Consider the following 27,428-nt stretch of genomic DNA (forward strand, 5'->3'; position numbering starts at 1 on the left):
ATTTGTTGAGGTGATATTGGGAATAGGTGATAATGAACTGGAAAATGTATTTAAGCACAATTTCAATCGAGAAACTTTCAATAACTAAGTGTTTGGCACAGAGGTTTGGCATTGGGCTGACTAATTTCTCTTTTATATCTGCTGTTATTCGATTTTATATCTGACGTTCATTGAATATGAACGTCCATTCCAGCTAAGCAAACAGAAATGCAAATCACTCTTTACCTGACAAGGCAATCGTTTTCAATCTGTATGGCCCCATGGACAGCCAAAAGTTCCATGAATTGAATAAACTTCTGCATCATGCACCTTGCTACTGCATCTGCACAGGCTCCTAGTACAAAACATTGGGAGATATTTTTTCCCCGTGTAGATTCTACTCAAAACCTTCGATAGATAGCTTTGCAAGATCTTTTATAGTGCTTAGAAATACATAAATCATTTTTGGCTTCTCTTTCCTATTCCAAAATTCACCGAGCATTAGGTAATTCCTTTCTGGGCGAGCTCTTTGATGACGTATTGTATAGGCAATATATTGATATTGTAGAAAACTTGTATACAGAGGAATTCTTGCATATATTGAATACAGGAATTGATGCCCTACATCCTCGACGAAGCAATGTTTTTCTGGAAGAGGGAAAAGAAGACTTCAAAAAGTTAACAGCAGAAATCACGAATCCCTGCCTACCTAGGAAAGAGTTTACGACGCAGTCTCAATAAAGGATTCAACACTGCCAAAACAGCAATTCTCAAAGTCAAAAGGACTTTCTTAGTTGGTATAAATTTGTAACATTGCAAAAATTTCACAAATTCATTAATATTTTTAATTTACGGGTACGTTCACTCAGTTTTCTTGAACGCTCAATTACCAAAAATTACAATTCATATGGCCAGCCACATCCGAAACAAACAGAACACGTTTAACGCAGAGTAAATTATAACAATTTTCAGGAAAAAACCTGTGTTAGTAGAGGAAAATGGAACTATTGCTTAAATTATACAAGCCATTTTCGCGTTGTCTTGAAGTCAGTTGGTTAGACTGTAAATGTATTCAAAATGAATTTAAAAGAGCCGTGGATTTGTTTGAAGTAACTTATAAATAACAATAAAACTATATCAATTAATAATTTTTCTTTCTAAATGTGGTATTAGAAAATTACGTCGGAACACAGTTTGTAGGCTTCCCTTTTCTTAGATGTGGTAATAAGTAAAGTTCATAATTTTGCATACTTATTTAATTTGAATCTTTTGTTTGTTTGGTTTTTAAGAAACTTATTGTGAGTCATCCCTTAATAGCTTCAGTAATTCAGAAGAAAGCGATGTAGAGGCAGTTGATTAAGGAAAAAAAAAAAATTGAGGAAGGACAAGGTGGAGTAAGAGAAGAAGAAAAATATTACTGAAGAAGAAATCAGCATCCTGGCTGAATCCTTAGAAGATAAATGCAACTCATGTTATTTTTTTAAGTATTGGTAATTAGACTATTTTTTCTACAGATTATTTAAAAAAGAAAACCGAAAAACTTAAAACTAAATAAACAATATTTTGTTTTTTTTTACCCAACAATTTTTTGGACTCGACAACTGAAATTTAAAAAATTCATTTCTTCTTTTTGAGTATTTAACTTAGTCGGTTTCAGTCAACAACATTACAGATCTAAAATAGTAAAACCTGTCTTGTGATTTTTGTCTTTGTTATAAAGTGTTATGAGCCAAATAGCTCAGATATACATCAACGGATAAGTCAAAGGAAGAGCAAGAACAACTGAGCTCTTCCAACTGTCTTTCGTCCATTTCGTTACACTAACAAACCGGATGCGTCCCTACCCTTATTTGAGACGTCTGTGCAGTCGTAGGAATTGAGAGAGTCAGTGAATTTTTATCCAAAATTATCACATTAAACGTTTGCATTTTCTTTAGAAACTGATGCTCCCTTCTCTGTCAACGATGTCTATGAAAATGGAGAAAAATTATGAAGAAGATAATGATGAAGGAAGTTATGATAAAGAAGAAGATAATGACGAACCAGGATAGCAATATATGAAACTGATCCAAGCCAAGAAAAAGAAAATCAACCTGATGGTGGCAATGATGACGGTGCAGAACCCCAAGAACAAATTATGTGTAGCCAAGCCTAGTCCAAGTCATAAAAAGCTAAAGAATATAGAAAACAGAAAAAAAGTACAGAGAAAGAAGAGTCTTGGGTAAAAAAAAGTACTGGGGGAAGAAAAGAAGAAGTTCAAGGAAGAAATGAAGAAGTACGAAGAAGAAAAGAAGAAGTAAAATGAGAAAGTAAGTTCCATTGCTGAGGCTTTTGAAGAATAATGGCAATCTAGTAAATTTTTTATTTAATGTTACATTTTAAGAAATAAGACTAATTGATTTTTTTAAATTAGATTGTGATGGTACTAAAAAGAAGATGTTGAAAGGAGATGAGGGTCCCAAAAGCCACATTTAAGAAAATCAGCCCTTTTGCAATTTTTTTTTCTAAAAATTCTTAGTAACAATGTGAAGAAAAACTGGTAAATTGCTTAAGAAGTTTACGTGTTTTCCTTATACATCAAGAAATGTTTCGGTTTCTTACCAAAAATGTTTTATTCAAATTTTTTAATTTTGACTTTAAATTTCCTGAGAATCATGAGAAGGATTGCTGTCCTTTCATGGGAACTTGATAAATGAAGAACTATCGTCTACACTGGTTTATTTCCTGATAATTTTCATAAGTGAGCTTTCTTTTATCAATCATTCATGCAATTGCAACCTACGACAACCCAATGGTTTTGTCGTTTTGAACAAAAAACTGGATATGAAGAAACAAAGTAAATGTGTTCTTGTTGTTGTGAACATTTTGTTATGGGAATGGAGTGACGATATATGATGCTAGTAAAACGTGTGAGAAACGAGTTTTCAAGAATATTGTTGATTTTCTACTGACTCGAGAGGTGGTATTTCTGGTATTGTAATCCCACTCATAGACGTAATTTTAGCCCTTAGTCAAATTTTCTTTCAGCTTTGATTTTTTTATTTTGTATCATCGGCCATCTAAAAGAAATAACATTGAACAGTTAAAAACACATTACAAAAATCATTTGTAGATTTTCACGGTGTGAATCTCCGTTTTCTCACGCATCATCTAGGTTAAATCATGAAATCCAAAAGCATACAATTTTAACCTATTCATGTTATATGTGTAAAGTTGTTGCCGGAAGAAAATAATCGATTGAAAAACACAAGTTGAGGTTACATGGAGGACGAGAAGCTAACAAACATGAACGGTAAGTTTATTATTTTATTTGCTATTTGTTCATAAATAACAAATATTTTTCATTTACAGAGCATTGGAAGTGCCGGAATCGGAAACAAGAACGAACGGAACGAACGGAACGGAACGAACAAGAACGAACGGAATGAAGATACGGACTTGGAGGTAATAGAAAAAATTTCTACTATTAACGAACGGTATGATACTAATCATATTTGTTATTTAGTTTAAAATAACAAATATTTCATCTATAGAGCTATTGAAGAAGATGTAATGGTACAATATCCTTCGTCGTCAAATGACGCTTCAGTCCTGGAAAAAACCACATTCATTCCCAACAACAACCAACAGTAAATACTTTTGTGATATTTGCTATTTTTCCTAAATAACTAAAATTTCCCCAACAGAGACATTGATTGGGACGATTGGCAACCTGATTTTGGATCTTTTGAACAATCTGTTTTAGATAATGTGGGAAATCTAGATCAATCTACAGTTGAAAACGTATATCGTCGTTTCACACTCTTAACGAACCGAAATTGGTTTAAAAATATGCTTTCTCTTTTAAACAAGATTCCTTCGGTAATGTCCTTCGGGCATTTTTTATACGCCGGGGAGTGGATCCTAACGAAAAAAAACATCTACATGTAATTTTTGTATTAACTGTAAAAATTCTGATTTATTTATAGGTTCATTCAGAGAAAACTTTAAACTAATAGACTGTTAGATACTGCTCACAAGGAATGATGAACAGCCAGGGCAATCTATGAAAGAATTGTCATCTAATAGTTCATGCATTCCTAAAGAAAAATATCAAATCTTATCGTACTGAAATCTATGATTTGATTGAACCGAAGCTGACTATGAAGACAAGAAATTAAGATGTATATGAGGGTGACGAAATGGATAATGAATTTGATGATATTCAATTTTAAATTGGTTTCAATACAATATTTTCCCCCTGAATAAAATTACTGGTCATATCTTTACAGCCCATCATAAATTTTGAGTTCCCGTAATTAAATTCACTTTAACTGGGAAAGTTTAAAAGAATGTCATGAGTAGTGTGTCCTGAGCGAAATGCATGTTTATCCTGTGAGACGGAGGATCGTTCATATAGTGAGACATCAAGTTAGTTTCGATCATTCAAAATGCATTTCAAAATTTATCTCAAAATACAAATCACTGGTCGCCTATTAACTGTGTGTGCAAAATTTTGCCGGTTAAAATTGGAACAGGAATTCACCTAAACAGCGAGTTTAATTACAATAAAATGCTTTTTACTTCAGCTCTGTCAGACTGTTTTTGTTTTTAGCTGAACTTGCAGAGCGAGCGCTAGATGGCGAGGTGTCGTAAAAGAGAAAAAGTGTGAAACGGATTGCCATACTACAGTGTCGTAATTCGCGCAATAATCTTCCCAACTGTCAAGTGTCAATAGACCACAACCAATTCTTAGGATCTATTTGTCTTAGATTCATCTCCCGAATCAAAAGAAAGTTCTTGCCCTTAACTAGATTGAACAAAAAACAAAACCACTAGTAAATTCCAAAAAATTGTAGTCGACTTTGTTAAGTTTGTCACTACAGATTTTTTTCCGTTCCCGAATAGAGAGGGAATGCTACAACAGACTAACATCTTAATTTCCAAGTAAGTAGAAAGGTATTCAAAATTTATTAGTCTTTAAAGGACGTTTCAATGTTAAGAAAGTTGCCGAGTCATTTGCAATGAAAAACCTTAATTATTTGGTGGCTTCTACAGTTTCTCCATCTGAACTTTCAGCCGCCATCCATTTTTTCAATTCTTCAGCCTGCTTGGTTACTGGATTGATCTACGATAAAGTTTAAGTAAGTGAGAGGTGTTGTAATAAGCAATTCTTTACTTCTACAATTGTGTCGTAATATGTGACACAGGCTAGGTTTTCTCCCTTCCTAACCACACTCCTTTGAGTCCTATAATGGTCTTCAACTATTCTATTTTCATTTTTTTGCAGGAACTGTTCAATTGTTGAGCAACCCACTTCCATCTGAAATTGAAGTAAAGGTATTATCAAGAATTTTAAAGTTGTCTTTCCTACTTCTCACCTTCTTGCCTTTGTCTTCCAAAATTTTAATACTATGCTCTTCTTTGGTATAGGACTGCAACGATATCACCTTCTTCTTTTTTTTGTAGAAGATCCCTATCACATCTATACAAAAACATTTTATTAATTGAAGTATGTTTTTTTTTAAATTTCCCCACCAATTATTTCTCTATCAGGAATGTCCTCAATGCTTCTGACATACATATACTTGTTAGTCAAGTCAGGAAACTCATCGTTGCCTTCAGAATTCTCTATACTGACCTGCTCTCTATACTGATCTCTATACTGATCGCTGCTCAATTGGAATTCATAAAGATATGAAAAAGTTGCTGGGTTTCGTAATCGCTGTCAGCGTTCATCAATTTCATGAAAGCGATATTCTATCTGCTAATGGAGTCGTTTTTGGACCAATTGAAAAACATAACAATCTTTTAACTGCCATGGAACGACTATCCCTAAGGTTTCCTGGAAAGATTGCTGTGAAATTAAAAATGCCATATTCAACTATTCCTGCACCAGTTTTTTTTTTTAAATATTTCAATTACCTAATTTATAATTGAAATACAGTACCCACCAAACTATTAGGTACACCCCCCTATTTTCAATGCATTCTTATGGCACTACGTGTCCTAGAAAAAATGCAATAACTCTTGAACCGCTTGGGCTAGATTTTTTTCCTTTTGGCCCTGAGTAGATCTAATGATGATCTACATTTTTTCTACACATGAAGTTGTCGTAGGATTAACCCCCACGGCGCTACGGTATCGTTCAGTTTATTAGGAACACCCGTTTTCCCCCCATATGCGCCGTGTTAAATACGGCGTTTTCCAAAATTTACAAAAAATACTAAAAATCAAGCTAAAATCTTTTTCTTTGTGCCAAAAGATGCAGAGTTAGATGCAAGTTTTCCACTTCAAAATTTGTACTTTTTTCAACAAACTTGCACTTTCGCCAGCAGAGGGCGCCCAATTTCGCCAAATTTTGAAGTGGAAAACTTTGAGGTATAGGGAAGGGTTCTCTGAGTTGGTTTGATTGTAAATTATTCTTTACATTCGTATAGAGTGAAGAATTCTGCATCTTTTGGCACAAAGAAAAAGATTTTAGCTTGATTTTTAGTATTTTTTGTAAATTTTGGAAAACGCCGTATTTAACACGGCGCATATGGGGGGAAAACGGGTGTTCCTAATAAACTGAACGATACCGTAGCGCCATGGGGGTTAATCCTACGACAACTTCATGTGCAGAAAAAATGTAGATCATCATTAGATCTACTCAGGGCCAAAAGGAAAAAAATCTAGCCCAAGCGGTTCAAGAGTTATTGCATTTTTTCTAGGACACGTAGTGCCATAAGAATGCATTGAAAATAGGGGGGTGTACCTAATAGTTTGGTGGGTACTGTATTACTTAAAATTTCAGGTAGTTCTGTCAAATAGTGTACAAGCTATAAATTTTGAAACAATGGCTGCTCCGTCAACGCCAACGTGTGTTACCGATCTAACTACGCTTTCTACCTCTATGCAGTCGGAACTGACCCAGCAAAACAGAAATATGCCTAACACACTCGTAATTTTGAAATTTTCAAAATTGCAATAAACATTAAATTTTAATTGTAATTTTTTTAGACTGTGACATCCGTCGTACGATTTTACAGTGTCAGTGCTGATGTGACTGATGCTCATTTAGCTGACTTTTGTTCTCAATGTGGTCCAGTCTATCACATTGAGAGACTAACGTCTAAAGAAGGAAAAAAGACTGTATTCGTCGAGCTCACTGTGAAACGTGCCGTTGCGGAGTCATTCGTGAAGAGATTTGAAAAAGGCTGCCGAATCAACCACATAAATTGCGTTATACAAATGTCAAGTTGTAATACCATATTCAGGAAAACTGAGAAGGCTAAGGAAAAACATTTTAATTACATGTTATGTAATTAATTAAAATTATTTGTATATTTATAGGCCGATATGGTTGCTTACAAAGCGTCCAAGAAGAGTGGTATTTAATTTCTTTTTCATCTATTATTCTAATGTGAAATTTCCTTCTTCAGTTCTCTTTCAATTTTTTCACATCTAATGAATATAACGCTTCTTAGATTTTGGAAATTAAATGAATTTTCTAAAATTCAAATTTCCTAAAGTTTTATTCAAGTAATGAGTGAATTTTCCAATGAAAATGTAGTTTAAGGAAATTTTTTGCATTATGGAAACATTTATTATATCTGTGACCGTTGCACTAGCAAATCTTTTTGTGTTTGGATGAGATTCAAGTCCCAGTGTTTTTCGATGTAGTCTTGTTTTCAAATTTGACTTGGATATGTTTTCAAAGCAGTAAATTTTGTGAAAGTTTTTGTGATTGTATAAATATTTTTCAGTAGTAAAAGGAATATGGATGACGTCGATGGTTTTTCTCCAGTTTCGTCTCATGTTGAGTGTAGCCTTTGTTTTTCCAGTGTTTTTTCGTTGTTTGAATCAACATTGTTGTCCTAATTCGACTTTTTGTGCAAAATTAAGTGTTTCGTGACTATATTGTGATGTTTACATCTATAATAAGATTCGTTTTTTTTATTCTCTACAGTCTCAGGGCACTGTGGAGAAGAAAATGACTCTCTAAGAGTCAATTTCTGTCTGGTGGAACACTGTGAACACAGACATTTTTACCTTCAAACACGTAATTTTAAATAAGTTTACGTAAAAATGATGGATTAATTAATATTTAATTGCAATATCATATGTTATATTGCAATTATAGGAAAGAGATTTGTTTGTGGCTGAATTGGACAGGAAAATTATTGCTTTAAATATGTTAGCTTATCCAATGTTTCCTCCGACATTTGAGAAACATGAGCATGCTTTGTTACTATTGAATCTACTATTTGAGAAGATGTCCTTAAACGCAGTACCAAACTCAACTGTCGAAAATGAAGATAGCGAGTAAGTTGCCGGTTATCAAGCAATAGTTTTCAGTAAAATTGATTTGTTTTCTTTTTATAATGTAATGGAAATAGAATTTCAATGGATGATTCTTTGATGTCGTCAGTCGATTTGGTAGTTGCAGGAAGTATTTTTGTTAAACCTGTTGAAACACACACACTGACCACTGCAATGCAGTTTTAACTGCATTTTTTATTAACCCAAAATTTTCATGAATTGTAAATCTAATTCATGAAAAAGGTGTTATTTAATTTATCTAGTATTTTGAATCCACAGCAAGTTGAAGTAATCGACCCAGCTTTGACCAAACTAGATTGCCTCGTCGAAATGTCAACCGGTGGTGGAAAATCCACTTGTTTTCTTCTACCGGGATTGTTTGAGCGTGGAGTGACGTTTGTCGTTTCCCCTTTGAAATCTTTGATGTTTGATCAAGTCAACTATTTGAATAGTCTAGGGGTAATTAAAATGAATAATCATTTCAATTACATGTGCAATTTGCTGAAATGTTGTTTTAGATAAAGGCCAGTTTTGGTTGCGTTGAAAACGATGCAAATGCTACTGAATTTTTCACGTCTCTGACGCAACATTAATATTTTTATTTACTATATTTAAAAATTGAAATTTCTTATTGCAAATTTTAATTTTTTAGACGTGAAATTTGTTTTTTTCACACCTGAAAAGTTAGTGAAGACATTAATTGAAGTTGGCGAACGAAACAAACTTCAAAAACTTATGATGATTCTTGACCAGAAAGGCTATTTGTTGCGGTTCGTGATTGACGAAGCATATTGTATATGTTCTTCGGCACAGAATTTCGGTGACGATTAAAATTTTTAATTACTGTTGTCGTTAATAAAAATGTCTTCTTTTTGCTTTTATAGAATACGGAATGCTTGGGGTGTTACGAAGATGGTTTCCATGGGCCTATCATGGCTCTTACTGGCACAGCAAATCCCAAAAACCAAATGAAAATTCTGTCGAAATCTCTGCAAATTTGAATGTTTTATGAAGATTCATATTTTCAACCAGGTCAATTAACAGTTGCGTTAGAGATAACCTGCAACTCGAATTGATAAGAAAGTCAACGTCAGTTAACAATCTAACTGTGGATGAAATGATTGGGGAATGTCACAATTCAGAATGCGGTATTGTGTACTGCTCTTCCCGATTTGAATGCGAATCGCTTTCCTTTCATCTTGTTGAATCTTGTTTTACCGCCGCTCCATATCATGCCAGTTTTTCTGATATTGAGAGAGAATTTTCACAGGGAAATTGGATGGCAGGACTGTGCCAGGTATTGTTTTTTTTTTTTTTTTAAATTGTAATGGATATTTTTAAAAATTTGTTTTAATTTTTAAAATAACTCTTTTGTAAGTAAGCTTTTTCTGATTTTGTAATCACAGATAATTTGGGCTACTAGCGCTTTTGGAATGGGCGTAAACAAACCCAGTAATTATGTTTTGATTGAAATTTAATTATTTGCTCTGAAATATTTTTTTAAATATTTTTAAGATTTGGAATTTGTGTATCATCTCACCATGCCAAGTTCGCTTAGTTACTATTATCAGGAATGTGGAAGATCAGGGCAAGATGGGTCCCTTGCGTCAAGCGTGATGTTTTACAATTTCTCAAATCTTCTCTTTTTTAAACGTTTATCTGACGGTATGGAATAAATTACTGTGATTGTTGGGAATAAATCCCAACAAACGACGACGACAAGATCCGGACGCCGCGTCTGCACACCGGCGCATTTCCGCGACTTCTGCCTTGGGGGCCGCCGCTAGGTGGCTCCAACTCCACTCATTGTTTCCCGTCCTTTAATTGTTTTACGCCCCATTAAAATTGCTGTATTAAAGTAAAAATATATCGTTGAGAGAGGACATGGTCGTTTGTGTCGTATTTATTTCATCATAAAAACTGTAGTACACGCCAACCAAATATAATATAGTTTTTACATGGCCCTTCAAACAATTATCTAACCAGTGAAACACCGTGTCCTCCCTCTCAACTCAAACACTCATATTTAACTTGTAAAACCGGCTGGGGCTAAACAAAAAAAAACCAAACGTTGAAGTTTTTGTTTCCCATTTGTTAAAACAAAAAGTGAATTAAATTGTAAACGCACAAAAAACGACGAATAGGGGGGGGGGATCTCTGCTCAAAAATTCATTTACGTTCCTCTCAATCTCTCGCCTTTCTCTATCGGGCTAGCCTGAGAGGGCGGCCATTAGCCACGCCGACTCTGCAAATAGGCCAACAGATTGGCCTAAATCTAGGAAATCGCGAACTCGTCTTTTTCTCTGCTCGTGTGTTGTCTCCCCGTGCCCTTACATTTCGCTCTTATTGATCTTCTGAATTAGAAATAATATTTCTTTTTTTTTCCTGTCTCAACAAAAAATTAGTGGAGCCGAAAGGTCTCCAAACAACTTTCAAGATAGGAAAACGAAGTTAGTGGATTAAGAGAGCTCAGTTGCGCCAGGAAGGGCTGCTGCCGGCCTGGGTGGAACCACCACCTCGTCCTCCACCGCGAGAGCCGCTCCCGGACGACCAGCTGCCACCCGGTTCCCTAGCCCCTCATTTGCAGGGAATCTTGCCAATAGCAAGAAGATTCCTCAACGCAGAGCAACAAGCCAACGCTCTCCGCCAAGATTTTACGGCGACCGTCGCTACCCGCCAGTCCCGGAACCGGCCCCACAACCGGTTCCACCGCCTGTTCAGTCCCGATTGCCGGACGTCATCGAAGACTGCCCGACATCGTCCAACATCCGCGGCCAGTACGAGTCTATCAGGATCACCAGGAGCAAGCAGCAGCAGCTGCAGCTCCAATTGAGCCGGAACAAGTTCATCTGGAGCCTCAGGAGCAAGCAGCAGTAGCTGGAGCTCCAATCAAGCAAGCAGCCAGAGCGGGTGAACACGAAGAGGAATCGGAGGAAGAGTCGGAAGAGGAATTGGAAGAGGACGACGAGCTCCAGCTTCGCCACCTAAGCTCGTTCGAGGGCTCATCAGACGACAACAGCTCCACGAACGAGGACAGGTGTGGTTTCGAAAGAGAGTTGGAGAGGAATCCAGCTCTCAGAACAGCAAACGCCAGGAGTGAAGAAGCGAGAGGTCAACGTGGCCACTTCAGTGCTCGTCCTAGCCACCTCTGGTCAAGAAAAAACACAAGAGGTAGGGAGACAAGGAATCCAGACAACTAAATAAACAAATTGTATTCTTGAATATGTCAGTACTACACTGCTAAGTACAATTGTTTAATGACTGTGCTCTATTTCTATATTCTTCTTTAAAAAAAAACTTGATTACATAAGGAGCCCGAGAAATCGGTGCCTCCAAACAAAAAAAACTCTTTTCTCCCGCTCAGTGTAGTGGCACGCCATAAGGGGCGCCACCAACAACAAAAAAAAAACTCTTTTCTCTCCCGCTCAGTGTAGTGGCACGCCGCAAGGAGCGCCACAAAAAAAAAACACAGCTCTCTCTCGGCATAGTGAAACCACATCAAGTGGCGCCACTATTTAAAAAAAAATCAGTTTCGCTCAATTGAGTTGGTTTAAGCCCGGGTTTTTGCAAGGAGCCAGGGTATCGCCCTAGCTCCAAACTTAAATCCATTTTTTACAGATCCATCACAGGGAGTTCAAATAAAGTGGAAAGAAAAACGGAAACGCTTCCGCGCCACCAAGGAATATATGCGAAGAAGAAACGGGCTAATCAATTAACAAGTGAACAAAAATTAAATGAAATTTTCATTTCTCTCCTTTTCCCCAGGTAACCACAACAGCTCTTTAAGAGCCACATCAACCTGAAGAATGGTTCAACAACTAAAAAGTTCAAGATCAAGCACAAAAGACCACATGACGAGGGCTATAGGCCTAATCAATGGATTCGCCACAAGGGTGATGACCCAAGAAGACATCAACAGCATAGGTGTACATGAATCAAGACTAAAAAGTCTCTACGAAAAATACCAAGTAACATCAAAAGAAATCGAGTAAAATTTGAAAGCAATCAAAGCCGCGCAAGAGGAGCTTGATGAGAAGCAGAACATCACTATCCAAACTCAAGAAGAAGTATTAGGAGCAAGTGCTATCATCAAGCAAAAAAGAGAAGAGTGGCTGAAAGCAATTGAGACAAAAAAGAGGAGGAAAAAGAAAGAAGAAATGTAGGCAAATCAAATTCAGATGACCAGAGACCTTATAGCACAAGTAATGGCGGCCAGACCGGCACCTCCAACGCCAATCGTAAACATAACAACAGCTCCAGCTCTAGCTTCAGCAATACAGTCAATCAGATTGCCGCAACGGAAAATAAAGCATTTTAGAGGGGATGTGCTGGAGTGGACCCAATTCTGGGAATCCTTCAATGCAGCTGTGCATTCCTCAACACTTTCGAACGTGAAAAAGTTTGACTACCTTAAAGAATATCTAAAAGGCGAAGCCTATCCATTAGTAAATAATCTTGAACTTTCAGATGCAAATTATGAAGTCGCTATCGACGAGCTTAAGAAAATGTACGGGAAGAAGGACGTCCTAATCGACGCACACTTCGAAAAATTGGATACTTTGCAGCCCATGAAGGACGGGAATGATGTACCAGCACTGAGGAGTTTTCAACTGAATCTCCATTTTCTCATAAGCGCTTCGGAAATGTTAAGAGTCCCCACAAGTTCCTTTGGCGGACTCCTCGGAGCAAGATTAATTAAATTGATTCCTTCCAGGCTACAACTAGAATGGGCGAAATTGGTAACTAACAAAACAACGGACATCGAAGGAGTTATCAGGTTTATTGGAGAACAAATCGATGCAGCCAAGAGATACAACAGGATTAAAGGTGTGGAAAAGGAGAAATCGTCTCCATCTCCTAAACAACCAAAACCGTCCGATCCACCGCCAGCAACAGCATCACAACTAGCAGTGGGAGCCAGAGCGAATCCACCTCCACAGGTTAAATCTTCTTTAAAAACTAAGAATGTTAAATTTAATCCCAGTTGGATAGTTTGTGAAAGGCCCTTTTTTTACTTAAAAAGATGCGTGAATCCAGGTAATCAAAGCAATGACTAATGATTACTTTCATGTAGGAAAAAAACTCCAAGAAAATAGGGATGTTGATTAAAAAGAGCTTTTTGAAATGTTGTCGTTTTGAGAAAACGTTATTGATTGTAACAATTCGTTAATTCCAAAACATCTTGGAGAGCGGCCTAAGGAATGTGACGAAGATTCACTCGTTTTCTGTGACAATTGCTGCGTCAATATATTACTGTTACTAATGAGATGTGGTGGTATATTACAATTCTTTGATTTCAATTGCAATATAGAAAACTGCAACAAAGGTTTATGTTTCCGAAGAGGTTGAGTGGGTAAGGATGCAATCAGAGCCAACCCAAACTTAAAAATTACCGTTATAAAACTAGTTGACATGTTTGTTTACAACAAAAGAGCACTGCAATTTCTAAAAATGGTAACTTGTCTGATTTATTTATTTCGAAATTTAATTAAATCTGTTTAATTGGCTTTTCTATGATATAAATTATACGCTTTTCTTAATAGGAATATTTTGGAAAAAAGCAACGCAAAGACATTCATTCAACGTCTGCTGGAAGACGGAATTCTCAACAAAGAAATCAATTCGTTCAAAATTATTGACAGAGTTACTGGAAAGAAAGTCACACAAATTTACGAAAAACTATCTATTGGTGTCAATTAGCTCATCACTGAGAAAAACGCTGATGGACTGCGGGAGATGCGGGAGATGGATGAACATTGAAACTATCAGTTGGGTTGGAATCCAGATATGCTTGTAAATATTTACCTCTTAAATTACACGAAGGAAATTTAAATGTTGTAATGAGAGGTAACAAAGTAACAACTTTTGGTTGATTGAGATGAATCAGTCGTTGTTGGATCTGTTTCGTTCAGTTGATCAGTTCAATTTCGTTTCGATTCGAATCAATTTCGTTCAGTTCAATCAGTTCATTCAGTTCAATCAGTTGGTGTTTAATCAGTTGTTGAATCAGCTTATTGTTTCTTCCCTTTTTTCCCAACGCAGCAGTTGTTGGAATTTTTTATCTGCTATAGAGAACCTCGGGCATTGTGCCTCGCTTTGTCTGGTGGCTTTTGAATGGGTGTGGGGTATGATGTGAGGGAGTCAGATCGAATGGGTCAGACAATCCAGACAAATCTAGATTTATCTTGAGGCTATAGATGCCGTTTAAACTGATTTAAACTATTATATAACACGTCAAAAAGAATTATACGGTTCGTGGCCACCAAATTTATACCGTCTAGTCAGGAACATGGATTGAATGAGATGTTAAATGCATTGCACTCATTTTTACGCTCTTCCAGTGTGGTTTGCCCATTTAGGCGTAGTAATCCAGCCCAAAAGCCACGTCTCCAAAAGATCAGGCATTATATCAAGAGAACGTAATATGAAGAAATTACTGGTATGTAATTACTGCTGGAAACAAAAGTTACTTCGTTGTTTTCCAGGCTCGTCTTGTTTCTTTTGTCCTCTCCTGCAAGAAATTCATCTACCAAATTCAAAGAATGAAGAGGTTGGCTAAAAACCAGGACTTTTTCACAACTGCACCAGCGAAGAATATCGAAAAGTAATGTAATTTTCCCCCTATATGTTCAATCTTGAACATATCTTTGTCTCTGACTAATGGAGACCACCAGGTGCTGGATTTGCACTGGAAGGGAGCCACTTCCATTTCATCCTGTTCTTGGTTATCAGGTTATCAGCAATTCGACTATCGATCAGGGCCTTGGGATGGGTGCAGATCTTTCCCAACTCATGAAAATCAGCCCAGGGAAATTATGCATGCCGTCAAAGTTTGATATATTTTTTACTTAAGTACTGCTGGTAAAGCTTCTTTTGCAAATCAGATGTCTTCTACTTTTAAACAAACTACAAGATTTGCATTAAGATTAATTTTATTTGACTAAAAATAATATTAATTTGTAATATAAAATATAAAGTACATCCATTTTAGGGAACGGTCATATGGCTTTAAGTTATTTTAGGCTTTTTTCATCTTTCTTGCTTCTTGTCACAATCTGTTACAAAAATTCAACTCCCCCCTCAAGTGTTGTCACAAAGGTCGAAACACCCTTTATTTAACTGAGGAAGGACGTAACTTATTGATCTCAATCATGTCCCATTTAGGTCAAATGTCCTACTTAGCGTAGATTTTTTCTTTATTAGAACAAATAGATACTTTCACATTCACCCTGTTATTCATATGTGTACAGTTAACACTCAGTTTTATTTATTTTTTGGAGAATTTTAAGACTTTGGTTTACTGTGGCAAGAGTCAGACCCAGTCTCTCTGGTGCAATATCAGTGCGATACAAATACACCATAACTGTCCTTATAATACTTATCATTGGCTAGCATACTTTAGCATACTTGGCTAGAAATGTTCGTAACAAAGCGATTAATTTTTTAAATATTTAGTATAATCGAAATACAGGCTGATAATGCCCCCCGTACATACGTACGAAGCAATTTTTCCCGAGGCCAACTGATGCTACCTGCTCCAAGAAAAGCTACATCAACCAAGAGCTAACCGAAGTCCTCGCTGGGCACTGCAGACTAAATCACCACCTATACACAAAATCAACAAAATCTCATCTCCCATATGTTAATGTGGGCAAGACACAGAACAAAGAGCCCTCCTCATTGAAGCGTGTCTGCGAAACGAAAAGCTCTTCCCACCTTCACTCGATGTCATTCAAAACAACCGGAACATATGGAATGCATTCAAAATATTCATCCGGTCGTCGGAATGGCTAAAAATTCGAAGAACCACCCATGGGCAATGCACTCCTTCGTTACCTCAATCCAAATAAGCCAATATCCAAAGTCAATCCACCGTCCAACTCACATGAAATTACACACGCATCTATCACTATATCACTATCACTAAATCCGTCTTCCAATTTAATATCCACCAACCATATTTTCATCAAACTTCCTGCGCTACTATCCTCCATACACCTTATCTTACACAAAAAAATTTTACATATGCAACCATCCAATTATAGTATGAAACGATCCCCTGCTCTTATACATGTCTCTCTCCCCCCTGTTTGCTATTTGTACTGACAACTCGTTTTAAATCTATCTAAGTCTGCAACTGTAAAGTAGAGCGAAGGCAAAACTCAAGTCTGAGTACGCCTTTAAATAAAAAAAAATGCCCTCCATATTCAGTGAGTAAACCATGCCATGTAAGATAAAATATTCACAAGTCCTAAAACACCTCTTTTTTTCCATAAAAAAACGTTAAGACAGTTGGAGTAAAAAGCAACCTCCCCAAGACGTTCGTGAAACATTATATTACGGTCTAGACACTCAGCCTAAGCACCTCCCTTAGACGTACATACAACATCCCATTCAGGTGTGGGACGTTGAGACCCTGTATGGACGTCCAAAAGACGTTGGGTGCTATCTGGCAAGTCAAGTGCCTTTACGGTATCAGGCGACTACAAAACGTGTAAGTGTTGGTTTGGAAAAAAACTACGCCTACCGTCCTTTACAAATTCTATACGCTGTGTTAAAAACAGAAGGGACTAACCCGGTATCATAGATGGTAAGTTGCCTACACCGTTGCTGAAGTAGAGCTACCTGCTACAACAGAACAACATATCGTCACTATCGCAGCAGATCAGTAAAAAAAACGAGTTCGTATTGCACTGGCTGAGCTAAACTCAGTGTTAGCATCGATTAGCCAAACAGTCCAGCAGGGATTTCTAATACCTGTTATGCTTGCTTGTGTGAATATGTTACGCAATCTTTACAGTAGATAGAAATACGATGAACCAGCAGTATAAGTTGACTGCAACATAATATTCAAACTCTGCCATGTTAACTACTAATATCATCTGAAATAGTTCATTTATATTGGGTTATCCTTGAATTTTTGGACGAGATAGGTGATCAACCTTGGCTTGCGCCAGAAAAGTCAACTGGAAGAATTCACAAACCCTCTTGACAAACGTAGAGCAGGAAGACTGAGAATGAAAAATAAGGCACTAGATCAAGTTCTTTCTCAAATTGTTTTCAGAAAATACCTTTGAGAACAAGCCTCTAGTTAGTAGCAAGGGACAACCAGATAAATAAATCAAATAAAATGTATTTTCTGTATAGTAAAATTGAGTGGGTTGAAGGCGGCAAATCGAAGAAAATATTCTGTCGAGCAAAAAAGACAGAAAAAAATATTCTAGCCCTAGAGGAAAAGGAGATTTTCAAAATATTTTGTCAGTTTGTAAAGTTTTCAAAAAATGGGGCATCAAGCTTTGAATTTAAGTATAAGTTTGTCATCATTGAAATTAAAAATTCACCAGTAAAAAATGTGTTCGAATGATATGGTAATTCTACAATGAAGAAGCTAAATAACCAAAAATAAGCTTCATTATCAATCCCAACAATGTCAAAAAGTGATGGATGAAAATTCCAAAGACCCAAAGATAAAAAAATCTGTTATTTATAAACACTTGCCAAAGATGGAATCATTGGTGCTGTGAAGCCATAAAAGAAAAACCCATGGATGTTTTACTTGCAAAACCGATAGAGCAAATAATTGACCAATTTTTTTACCCATTTCCCTTATTTTATAACTTATTTTCGTTGAAAAAAAAAACAGGCAGAAGGTTGCGACTCCACCAACAACATAAGTAAAAATTTGAATGACGCAAGGACTAAACGTTTTCTAATATATAGGTCATTAACAACGTTGGTGTCCTTATGCCATCTCAAAGGCATAATGGTCAAAACGCCAGTCTTTTCTTGGAGCAACAAGTGGTAAACGTATATTAGTCATGTTGGAATAGGAAATGCACGTTGATATACATTAACGTGACAGCATATTAGATGTAAAAAGTATTAAAATTCCGCCTCAATGTAAAAAACGTGACGAATGTAAAATTACATTGGAGTTTTAAATCGACATCAAAATGAGATCAAATGCTTCCTGGGTTCTACCACTTTTTTTAACTTTGACCTTTCATTTTCCGATGTAAGGTTTGTTTTGAATGACAACATTTTCAAACAGTCAAATCAGTTAAGGGAAGAGAAACTTAGCACAAAATTATGGGAAGGGTTGCCAAGTTGACTCTTACTCGGCAAAGAATCACGAAGGTTGTCTGATATTTTCAAACTATTTTATATATTGCAGAAGTGGGATGAAAGTAAACGAAAATGTAGAGTGGGATAATGTCAGACGGGGCATTGTTGACTTTTAAGGCCTGGTAACTGTCTAAAATTAATGTTTATTACAATATTATTAAATCTAAAGAAGCTGATTGATCTGACTGGATACTTGTTAGAAACTCCCTCTCATTCCAGTGAGTGGTTCCTTGAAAAAAATTGCATCCAAAATTAATTACCTGAAGTTCTATGCTGATTGGTTTGAAGCCCTTGCAGCAGTCGTGTACATTGAATGCAACAGGAATTCCTATGTTTTCCATTTTGTCATTATAAAGGAAACCACCAGTAAAATGATTAAAATTCTTTAAAATTGATGTACACCTCTGAGAAGCTTTCGATCAGTTCTAAATACATGAAGGTTGTGTAATAATATATTTTAGATAGGTTTAACAAAAAATTACCGAACTGCAGGATTAGCTTAGTAGATGAACAAAGCAACAACATTATTTTCAAGTAAAACCACGACAACCCATGACAAAAATAAATAAAGAGTATGATTAATATAACCATATTACATTTTCCAAAACAGAAACGAAAAATCACTGCCATTCGGAGGAGTCTGCATTTCAATTCAAATCGTAATTCGTAAGACAATCTTTTAAAGGAAATGGAACGTTATTAAAATCACCTAAAAGTGAGGCAAAAAATTGCCCTGGCTAATTTTTCTTGGATTGAACTAAATAAATCCTCCTAATATGTACACTTAACAAGGTACAGCCGAGTACTAGCGGGTCGGAGGTCGGACGTAAAAGGAAAATCTCCTATTCCCTGTGGTACGTGGAACGATCATCCATTTCTCTGCCTGCAATATAAATCACCTTTGTCTTACCGCCTAAGATTAAGTCATGCGTATTTACCGCAATCATTATTCGTGGAAAGATCTATCATATCTAGAGCTATATTTATCATCATGAGATGAGCGTGGGAGTTTGTGAAATCCCCCTCGCGTAATGTGATATTAATATCAGTGTTGGTAGCCAGTAACCTAATTATCAGTCACTCTCATTTGCAAGTACACTTGATATCTTAAGACAATAGCCAATACACTCGCTAGTGCTACGGCCTACTAGCAACTATACACGCTAACGCACTCTAAAAGATATTTTTCTCAGCATGGTTGCACACATCTAGATGATACTTATTGCGAAGCTGCGTCGGTACTTTTTCAGTAGTAGTTCCCGTATTCTGATTGGTTTAAAACTGATAAACACTAAATTTTACAAGCGTAATTCGCACTCCCGTGGCCTTGTCAGGCAATCCTCGCAGCTAAAGCAGACACTCTTTCAGCTGCATTCAAATCATCAAAATCTATATATTGCAGAAATTCAACAGCAATTTCCCCCAGCAGCTTCCTTCCTTTAAAAAGCCAATGATCAAATCATCAAAAAGGGCAAAGCGTAAACATGAAGGAGGAATGGTGTAAAGCAATGAGAGTTGAAAGGAAAATTGTACTAAGAAGGTTAAAAATTATATCCATTTAAATCACTAGATTTGGTTTAATTCAAATTTTTGCACTGCTAAATACGTCTTCAATTTCGGAGATTAAATGGCAAAATACAGTTCCTATATTGAAGCTATAGCAAGTTTACATTTGCTGTTGACGTTGATTATAGCAGAAATTGCGGAACACAAAGATGGCCGACAATAAGAACGAATTTTGTCTCTTAGATAAAAGCCATCAGCTGTTTGTCTGATTCCGCTTAACTTCCTATTGTAGCAATTTCATTTGTCAGGATAGTTCTACTTAAAGTTTGTTTTTAAACTATAGTGAGGATTAACAAGTGTTTGAATTTCACTACGCGATATATTTGAAGTTGAGTACGGTCGAGTTCATGCGCAGGGGGTCCCTCACCCTACGCGGGAAAAAATTTAGCGTTGCATTGAGTGTACGCGGCGCAAAAGGTATTTTCCTACCGTTCTTCATGTCAAGTCAACATTGGTGAACGTAATTTACCCCCAGTCAACATGATTACTACAGATGGTGGTAGTTTTTTTCATTGTCTTCTACAGGGACAGGTGCAAAAGTAAGTATTATGCTTCAGGAATAGATAATTTTGGTTCAAACATGTAGGGGATACTCTTTTTCCTTTCTTCGAGTTTTTTATGTGGACTGAGACTGGTTTAAGTAAGAAAATATTCTTGTGAATCAGTTCCTTCCAGACATAAAGAAATATATCTGACAACACAAAGGAGATTGGGCAAGAGTTCATCAAGAAATTAAAGACAAATAGGGGGAAGAAAGAAAAAAATGATGAAACCATTTATCACAGAAGTTAAAAAATAATATTTAATATAATACGTAGATGAGAGATTTTGAGAAAGTAAAGAGTATCATGTAAGTAGAAAACAGAGATAGATAGAGAGAGCGGGGGAAATGGGCATATTTCAAACAAACAAAAGAGTAAAACATTTCTCAGTTGATGGGTTCTTTTAAAATCAGAGACAGCGATGAGAAGAATGACTAAGAGTGTAAAAATAGAACAATAAATGGAATTCAATAAAGCCTGGTAGGGGAGACTACTTAAGCGTAAAAAAACTTCGTTTGCTATTTACCAAAAATCCAACGATTATTCTCCTTTTTTTCTCTTTAAATATTAAAAGTATTTGGTAGAGTGAAAAATTTGTAATTCCCTTGAAACTCGTGTAACTACACCACCACGGGACCAGGGGTGTAGTGTGGAGGTAATAGTAGAAGACCCCAGTACACCATTCGATCGGCGACGGATCGCATGGCGTCGTATCCACTGTCTTTGCGGACACACTAAACAAATTGAATGAGAACCCCACCTCCTCTGCCTTTTTTGCCAATAGAGAATAGAAGCTCTGTTTTCCTTAAGAGAGAAAAATGATGAGATGTAATCGATGATGAACGGAATTCCCAGTGTTTTCGTCCTAGATACCCACGGGGTCCGCCATTCCTGACCAACTTTCCCGAATCCCCGCATCTCTCACCTGAGAAAAGGAGGAATAAACAACCTTTTCCTTTAGAATTTAGTTTTAGTTTAGTTTTTTTGAGGTTCCCGCCTACTATTTTGATTTTTTTTACCTTCAACAAATCTTGTTCCCGCGTTAACAAATTTCAATATTTTTTGATTAACAATAAGGATTACCATGAAAAAAAAAACTGTTTTTTTTTTTGTTTATTGAGTATTTTCTGTCAGGAACGAATTTTTCGTTTTGGCGTCTCTTCTTCTCAGCAAAGTGACGCTCATTCAGGATAAAGGTTATGGCTATATGGCACGGTATTTGGCTCACACCTATTTGATCGAAAATATCGAAAACATTTTTAAAAATATCAGTATTTTTAAAAATCAGACCATCAACGAAATCAAAAATATTTTGAAAATCTTTTCAGATGTGGAGTGAAACCCAAAGTCAATAGTTAAAAAACCAACCAAAATTTTAAAGTCAAAATTTAAAAATCAACTCAAAAATCAAATTCACTTTACAATTCATATTCAGGTTTCGTTTGGTATGGGATGTCTTGTCTCGACATCTGGTGGAAGGCAGGCGAGTTGCTAACCGGCAGTTTATGCAGACGGTCATTCTGCGGGAAAGGCACACATTCTGCGGTCATTCTGTTTCATCATTTGTTTTGTTTTGTGTGTCGTTCACAAGTCACAACCTCAATGTCAGTATTACTCTTAAATTTACATTCATTGTATTAATTTTTCATGTATCCAATTCAGGACTGAGTTTTCCTGACTTCTGTACTGGAAAAGAGAAAGCTACTCCAACATTTCTGATAATGATCTTGATATTGTGATTGCCAACGTGCTGAAAAGGTTTCCCAAGTTTGGTAATCTTACTTTTTTAAATCCTTTGAGCATTACAATTACTGAAGTTGTATTTTGAAACGCAGGTCTACAGTTGTTGCAAGGCAAACTTTTTTGCAGATGGGTACAAATTACAAGAGAAGCGTTTGCGAGCTTCCCATGCTAGAATTGGGCTGAAGAAGGCTAAACCTGGCTTGAAACAGATTCCTCGTGTGGTTCATCACGCAAATTCCCCTTTACAAATGTGGCACATGGATGGATTTCACAAATTTGATGGGTAATTATTGTGTTATGACATTTTATTCAACTCAATAAAACATGATTTGCTGTTCATAGAATTTGTGATGAATATAGTAAGGCGATAGTGGGAATGCAAGTTAGTGACAACAACCGCTCAGAAACTGTTTTCAAACTGTTGCATTCCAGCTGCATCATTTTGGGCTTGTTTAAGGTGACAGCCTTTCTTACTAATATGCCACATACACATTTGTGCAAGTTAAAATGACTGGTCTCATTTTCTAGAACTGATCGGGGAGGAGAAAATGCAGCAGCTGATTACATGTTAAATGTACGGGGTGTAAATAGATTCAGTTTTTACGCTGGCTCTTCATGCGGAATCAAAGAATTTGACGTCAGTGGAGAGACACGAATCAACGTGGTGTCCGACCGTTACTGAACACGTTTAAGTACGATTCATTTTAAATTGTTTTAATTATATCATCACTTACAATTTTTTTTGGGAATTACAGAGACATGGAGAATGCGGATGTTATCCCAAGTGACTCCGAACTAGATCTGTTGATTTTACATCAGTTGGCAACTAATCTATTCCAGAGGACTCTAGAAACATACGTAGACTCTTGGAACAACCATCCTGTACGGACGGAAGGAAAAAAAACTCCAAATCAGCTTTATGTTTCCGGCTTGGTACCACTTAAGCAACGTCAAGAAGAAGGACAATTTCTCCGACCACGGGTTGAACTTCTCCAGGTATCCATTGAACCATTTAATTAATAAAAGTTGTGTAACGGACTTATAAAAAAATTATGTTGTTTCTAGGATGATGTTCTCCATCTTCCGGATAATTTCAATGACATCTAGTATTTGGAATCGATCGTCGGGCAATTCCGGCAAGCACGAGAAGTCCCCAAATTCACTAATCCCTTGAACGCTGAAGAATTCGTCGAACTTCATCAAATTGTTAATCCACAATCAGTTGAATTAGACAATTTAAGTGAGAAATTTACCCTTGCCAAAAGATTTGCAATTTTCGCATTAAGTAACAGGGATGAGATTGCATTGTAAAATAAACGTCATTACTGCTACTCTTCTGAAATGAGCTGTAAAGACATGATGAGCTAAAGAGTAGTAGCGGTCGCCTTTAACTTGCAGCAAGTCAGTAACATGTGTTGCTGTTTCATAAACGATTTCCCTAATCCATTTAGCCTTTCAGCTTTTCCCTGAAAACAATCGGCGTATTTCTTCAGCTAACTAATAGACCTGTCGAACAATTTTCTGGTTTTGTTTTTAGTTGCTTTAGTTTCGCACTCAATTTCAGGACGGGCTGTACGTTTTCGTCGAAAGAAACTTGATGGATCAGTTATGCCTTGTCTGGGGAAAGCAGTCGAAGTATACATTTTACGAAGCAATTTGTCAGGTTTGACGCCTTAAGTTGGTTTATACGTAGCTACGACAAAATCATTCCTGGGTGGTTCGACCATTTCATTGTTTGTGGTCCTACCCTCCCCGTGAGACGATACTGTAATTTTTTTAGTTTGGAAACGATCGATCGTCTGTCGAAACGACCGGATTTAACATCTCCAATGAGAAACTTTATTGCTGCCGCTACCTGGATAGCGATCACGGTAACCTTTTTCAAATTAAACTTGGAAAATCCAAAGATATTTTTCCCTAGTGACATTGCATGGCGTTTGCATGATTATTTTTTTTTTAAGTTTACTCAACTCATAATCGAACTCTACAACTGTGAAATATATGTAACGCTACTGGGGATGATGCAACTCTCCAAGCGCATTTTTCTAAAGTAAGAAACTAAATTCCAAGTTTGTTTCAATAGCTTAAATCTCGGCTTGAATAAATTGCATTAACCCATGTTTATATTTTTGGCAGGCGGTAGAAACCACTTTGACATTCTATATCATCATCTACCGGTTTCAAATCAGATGGAGTTAATTACTTGCCGTGTAGCCCTAATACAGTCAAGTAATAAAACATTTGCAACTGCGCACTCGTATCAACACAAAAGTGCACCGTGGCACACGGCTCGGTGAAAGATAGCAAGACCAATAAAGGCAACACAAGTTTCGAATAAGTCTATACATACCGTTTTCTGTACGTAGAAATTTCATTTCGTTTCGCCATATACACTAATATTTAGAATACAAACAGCAAACAGATTATTTAAAAATGTCTAAATAAGTTACAACACACTCACGCTTCCTACATGCACTCGGCAAGTCCAAGGAGATTACTGTGTCCCGGTTGTTGATTACAAATATAGCCCCTTTGAACGAGAGGACTATGTACAGGCTACTAGAAAATTCCTCCCTGCTGTAAGCCTAATTGAGATGCTATTTTGTTATTATTCTCCAAACTTTGCCGAACAAGTTCGCAGCTTAGGCGTGTTAGGACACGTTTGAATTTTTGACGTACACCAGCGAATGAAACCCCTTACATGCGTGAAATCGCTCACATGCACGGTAGAGCTGCGCGGTAAACTTTTAATTAAAAAGTGAAAACCCTTTTGTAGTTGATTACAGATGCATGGGTAAAATGATACTGTTTCTGACTTCATATTTGGAGTCAGCGTGAAAATATGGGTATATGGTGTTATTTCCATTAATTTGTGCGGTAGCATAGTGGTGTTATCTTTTATACGAAAAAAATACTTATATTTTTAAAAATATTTTCGATATTTTCGATCAAATACGTGTGAGCCAAATACCGTTCCATAATGGCTAAGCGGCTTAAATTAATATTTGCATTTTTTTAATACTACGAAAATAAAATTATGGACAGAACAAATTTCGATATTGAATAAATTTAAATTTAGAAATTAATTTAATTGTTTAGTTTTTACAATTAATCACTATTAATTGTTTTTTTACGTCTTTTTTTAAATCATTTTGTTATGTTGCAAATGGTAGTGACAAAAATTTAATTTGATTCTTTTGCTGAATTTATAAATTTATTGTTTGTTTCTCTTTGTTAAAAGTTACTCGTTTAAAATGAGAAAGAGTGATAGATCCAAAGCAAAAGAAAAAGTGGACTATCATTCGAGATTCTTCCACTTGGAAGAAAACGAAGTTCCAATGGAAGGAAATAAATGTTAACTGTTAAAGCTGCGTCTACAGGCTACACTAGCAGACAGACAAGTTACGGTCTTAAACTGATTCCATTGTTACAATAATTTTTTAATAATTTTTTTAGAAGAAGACCGGTACCAGCTCTAGTCAATTATGTCCCAGATAATAGTCGGAATAGAGATGCTGAATTACAATACCCATTAGAGAGAGTTTGTCTACACAGGTAAGCCAGAGTTTTTTATATCCCTTTTTGTTATTTGGCTTGGGCTGTGTTTGCGTTTTTACTCGATTACTCCGGGAGACTTCCTTTACGTTCGTCTCTGTGAGTATCTCTACAACTTACGGTATCGGACGGACGCTCCACCCGAGCTTTATTTTGAGTCCTAGGTTTTATAAGATTTGTTAATGAATTTGGAAAACTAATAAGAATATGTTTTAAATTTTTAGTACAAGGAATGATAATATTTTAAGAACTTTGACGGGAGCAGTTGATATCGATGTTGGCCAAATTGAAGTTACTAAACATAACGTACAATAAGACAAATTTTATAAGGATTTTGAACTTAAAATTAAACAGGAAGAGCTGCAAGAACATTGGGAGCTTTTTCGAGTACTGGAGCAACATCAAGAACGAGGACAAAAGTGAATGCCGGAGAAAGAGTGAGAGCTAGAAGAGCATGATAGAGAGCTGGAGGAGCAAGAGCGTAGATGATTCTAAACCTGGAGGAAATGCAAAAATTGGAGGAAGATATAGAGCGAGAGCAGGTGAGGGATATGATCAGGGGGATAGAGCAGGAGCATGAGCGTGAAGAGCAACAATAACCGCGAGACCGGCGTTCAAGAGGCGAAAAAAGAAAAGACAAAAGCATAAGATGAAGCAAATGTCATGATTTTGGAGATCAGAATAAACTTTTTTCACTAACAAAGAAGAATTAATATAACACAGAAATAAATTCTGATTCAAAAAAAGCTTAGATCTAATTAGATTTTTATTTTGTTTTAAAAATTTCCTATTTTATCGGCATCTATAAGACAAACAGTCATGGGGGGCCCGTCAACAACGCAATCAAACCATCTACGAACTTTTCAAGAAATGAAATGTTTTTTTATTTCTTTAATTTTATCTTTTAACAGAACTATCTACTGACATGGCTGTTGCTTCATTAACTGAGATACAGGATATCAGGCGGAATATACAGCAATGCCGTGCTACAAAATGTGATTATCAAAACATGACATTTAATATATCCTTATTCGGCAACGTTGCCCATATTGAGCGGGATTGAACATTGAATGATACTCTTGAGTCAGGACGGGACAATTTGACGTTTCTTAAGTCGTCCATGTAATTTTTTTTCTGGGAAATCAGAATAAAAATGGCGCGCCATAAGAGTCAAAAAAGAAAAAACAACAACAAAAACGCCACTACTTCATCTAGCGGTCAAATTAACAACTATACCTGAAAATGTTTGCTTTTCTATTTACAACAAAACGCGAACAACATTTACAACGAAATGCGGAACTTTTTGGTAATTCCTGAAAGCCAAATTGGTCTTGGCTTTCTAAAATTTAACTAATAATAATGATGAGTTATCTATGCTAGCCCCTCTGGTCTAATATCCGTCTATTCGACGTATGTTTATCCATTCTTCGTCGTGTGTGTTTTTCTTGGAAAAATACGACGATACTCTCGACTCATCCATGCTTTGTTGTACTTTCTTAACATGGATTTTCATAACCAGCGTTAAAGTTAGTAAAGACTTTATTAAAAAAGCTTGACTTAGTGTTACTTTTCTTTTTTGTATCTCAGAAAGCTTGTAGTTCCTTTTATTTATTATACTTATACAATTTTTATCTT

The 27,428-nt window shown here is 36.3% G+C and overlaps 2 protein-coding genes and 4 long non-coding RNA genes across 6 annotated transcripts; all 6 read left to right on the top strand.

The window, feature by feature from the left end:
- The first annotated feature begins 4,366 nt into the window (after positions 1-4,366).
- LOC124208666 lies at positions 4,367-5,896 on the top strand. Its single transcript, XR_006880546.1, has 4 exons — positions 4,367-4,905; positions 5,017-5,102; positions 5,249-5,298; positions 5,515-5,896. It is a non-coding gene; the product is annotated as an uncharacterized LOC124208666 (long non-coding RNA).
- Positions 5,897-6,742: 846 nt separating this feature from the next.
- Positions 6,743-8,257, top strand: LOC124208785. Its single transcript, XR_006880591.1, has 4 exons — positions 6,743-6,901; positions 6,961-7,330; positions 7,910-8,002; positions 8,084-8,257. It is a non-coding gene; the product is annotated as an uncharacterized LOC124208785 (long non-coding RNA).
- A 1,034-nt stretch (positions 8,258-9,291) lies between these two features.
- Positions 9,292-10,306, top strand: LOC124208875 (ATP-dependent DNA helicase Q-like 4A). Its single transcript, XM_046606740.1, has 3 exons — positions 9,292-9,559; positions 9,669-9,714; positions 9,778-10,306. Exons 1-3 carry the CDS (start codon positions 9,380-9,382, stop codon positions 9,936-9,938), a joined length of 387 nt encoding a protein of 128 aa, XP_046462696.1. The 5' UTR covers positions 9,292-9,379; the 3' UTR covers positions 9,939-10,306.
- Positions 10,307-12,467: 2,161 nt separating this feature from the next.
- LOC124209952 lies at positions 12,468-13,261 on the top strand. The gene is made up of 2 exons (XM_046608203.1): positions 12,468-13,202; positions 13,247-13,261. Exons 1-2 carry the CDS (start codon positions 12,468-12,470, stop codon positions 13,259-13,261), a joined length of 750 nt encoding a protein of 249 aa, XP_046464159.1.
- Positions 13,262-21,976: 8,715 nt separating this feature from the next.
- LOC124208784 lies at positions 21,977-22,672 on the top strand. The gene is made up of 4 exons (XR_006880590.1): positions 21,977-22,099; positions 22,158-22,267; positions 22,331-22,521; positions 22,599-22,672. It is a non-coding gene; the product is annotated as an uncharacterized LOC124208784 (long non-coding RNA).
- A 41-nt stretch (positions 22,673-22,713) lies between these two features.
- LOC124208783 lies at positions 22,714-23,722 on the top strand. Its single transcript, XR_006880589.1, has 3 exons — positions 22,714-22,930; positions 22,994-23,234; positions 23,304-23,722. It is a non-coding gene; the product is annotated as an uncharacterized LOC124208783 (long non-coding RNA).
- The last annotated feature ends 3,706 nt before the right edge of the window (positions 23,723-27,428 follow it).

Source organism: Daphnia pulex, chromosome 12, assembly GCF_021134715.1.
Source record: "Daphnia pulex isolate KAP4 chromosome 12, ASM2113471v1".
NCBI lineage: Eukaryota > Metazoa > Arthropoda > Branchiopoda > Diplostraca > Daphniidae > Daphnia > Daphnia pulex.

What these genes read in the sequence shown, in the direction of transcription:
- LOC124208875 (XM_046606740.1), top strand. Translation starts at nt 9,380, where the DNA reads ATGATTGGGGAATGTCACAATTCAGAATGCGGTATTGTGTACTGCTCT. An exon ending in GGATGGCAGGACTGTGCCAG is followed by an intron (nt 9,560 to 9,668) that starts GTATTGTTTTTT and finishes TTGTAATCACAG; the next exon opens with ATAATTTGGGCTACTAGCGC. An exon ending in AATGGGCGTAAACAAACCCA is followed by an intron (nt 9,715 to 9,777) that starts GTAATTATGTTT and finishes AATATTTTTAAG; the next exon opens with ATTTGGAATTTGTGTATCAT.
- LOC124209952 (XM_046608203.1), top strand. Translation starts at nt 12,468, where the DNA reads ATGGCGGCCAGACCGGCACCTCCAACGCCAATCGTAAACATAACAACA.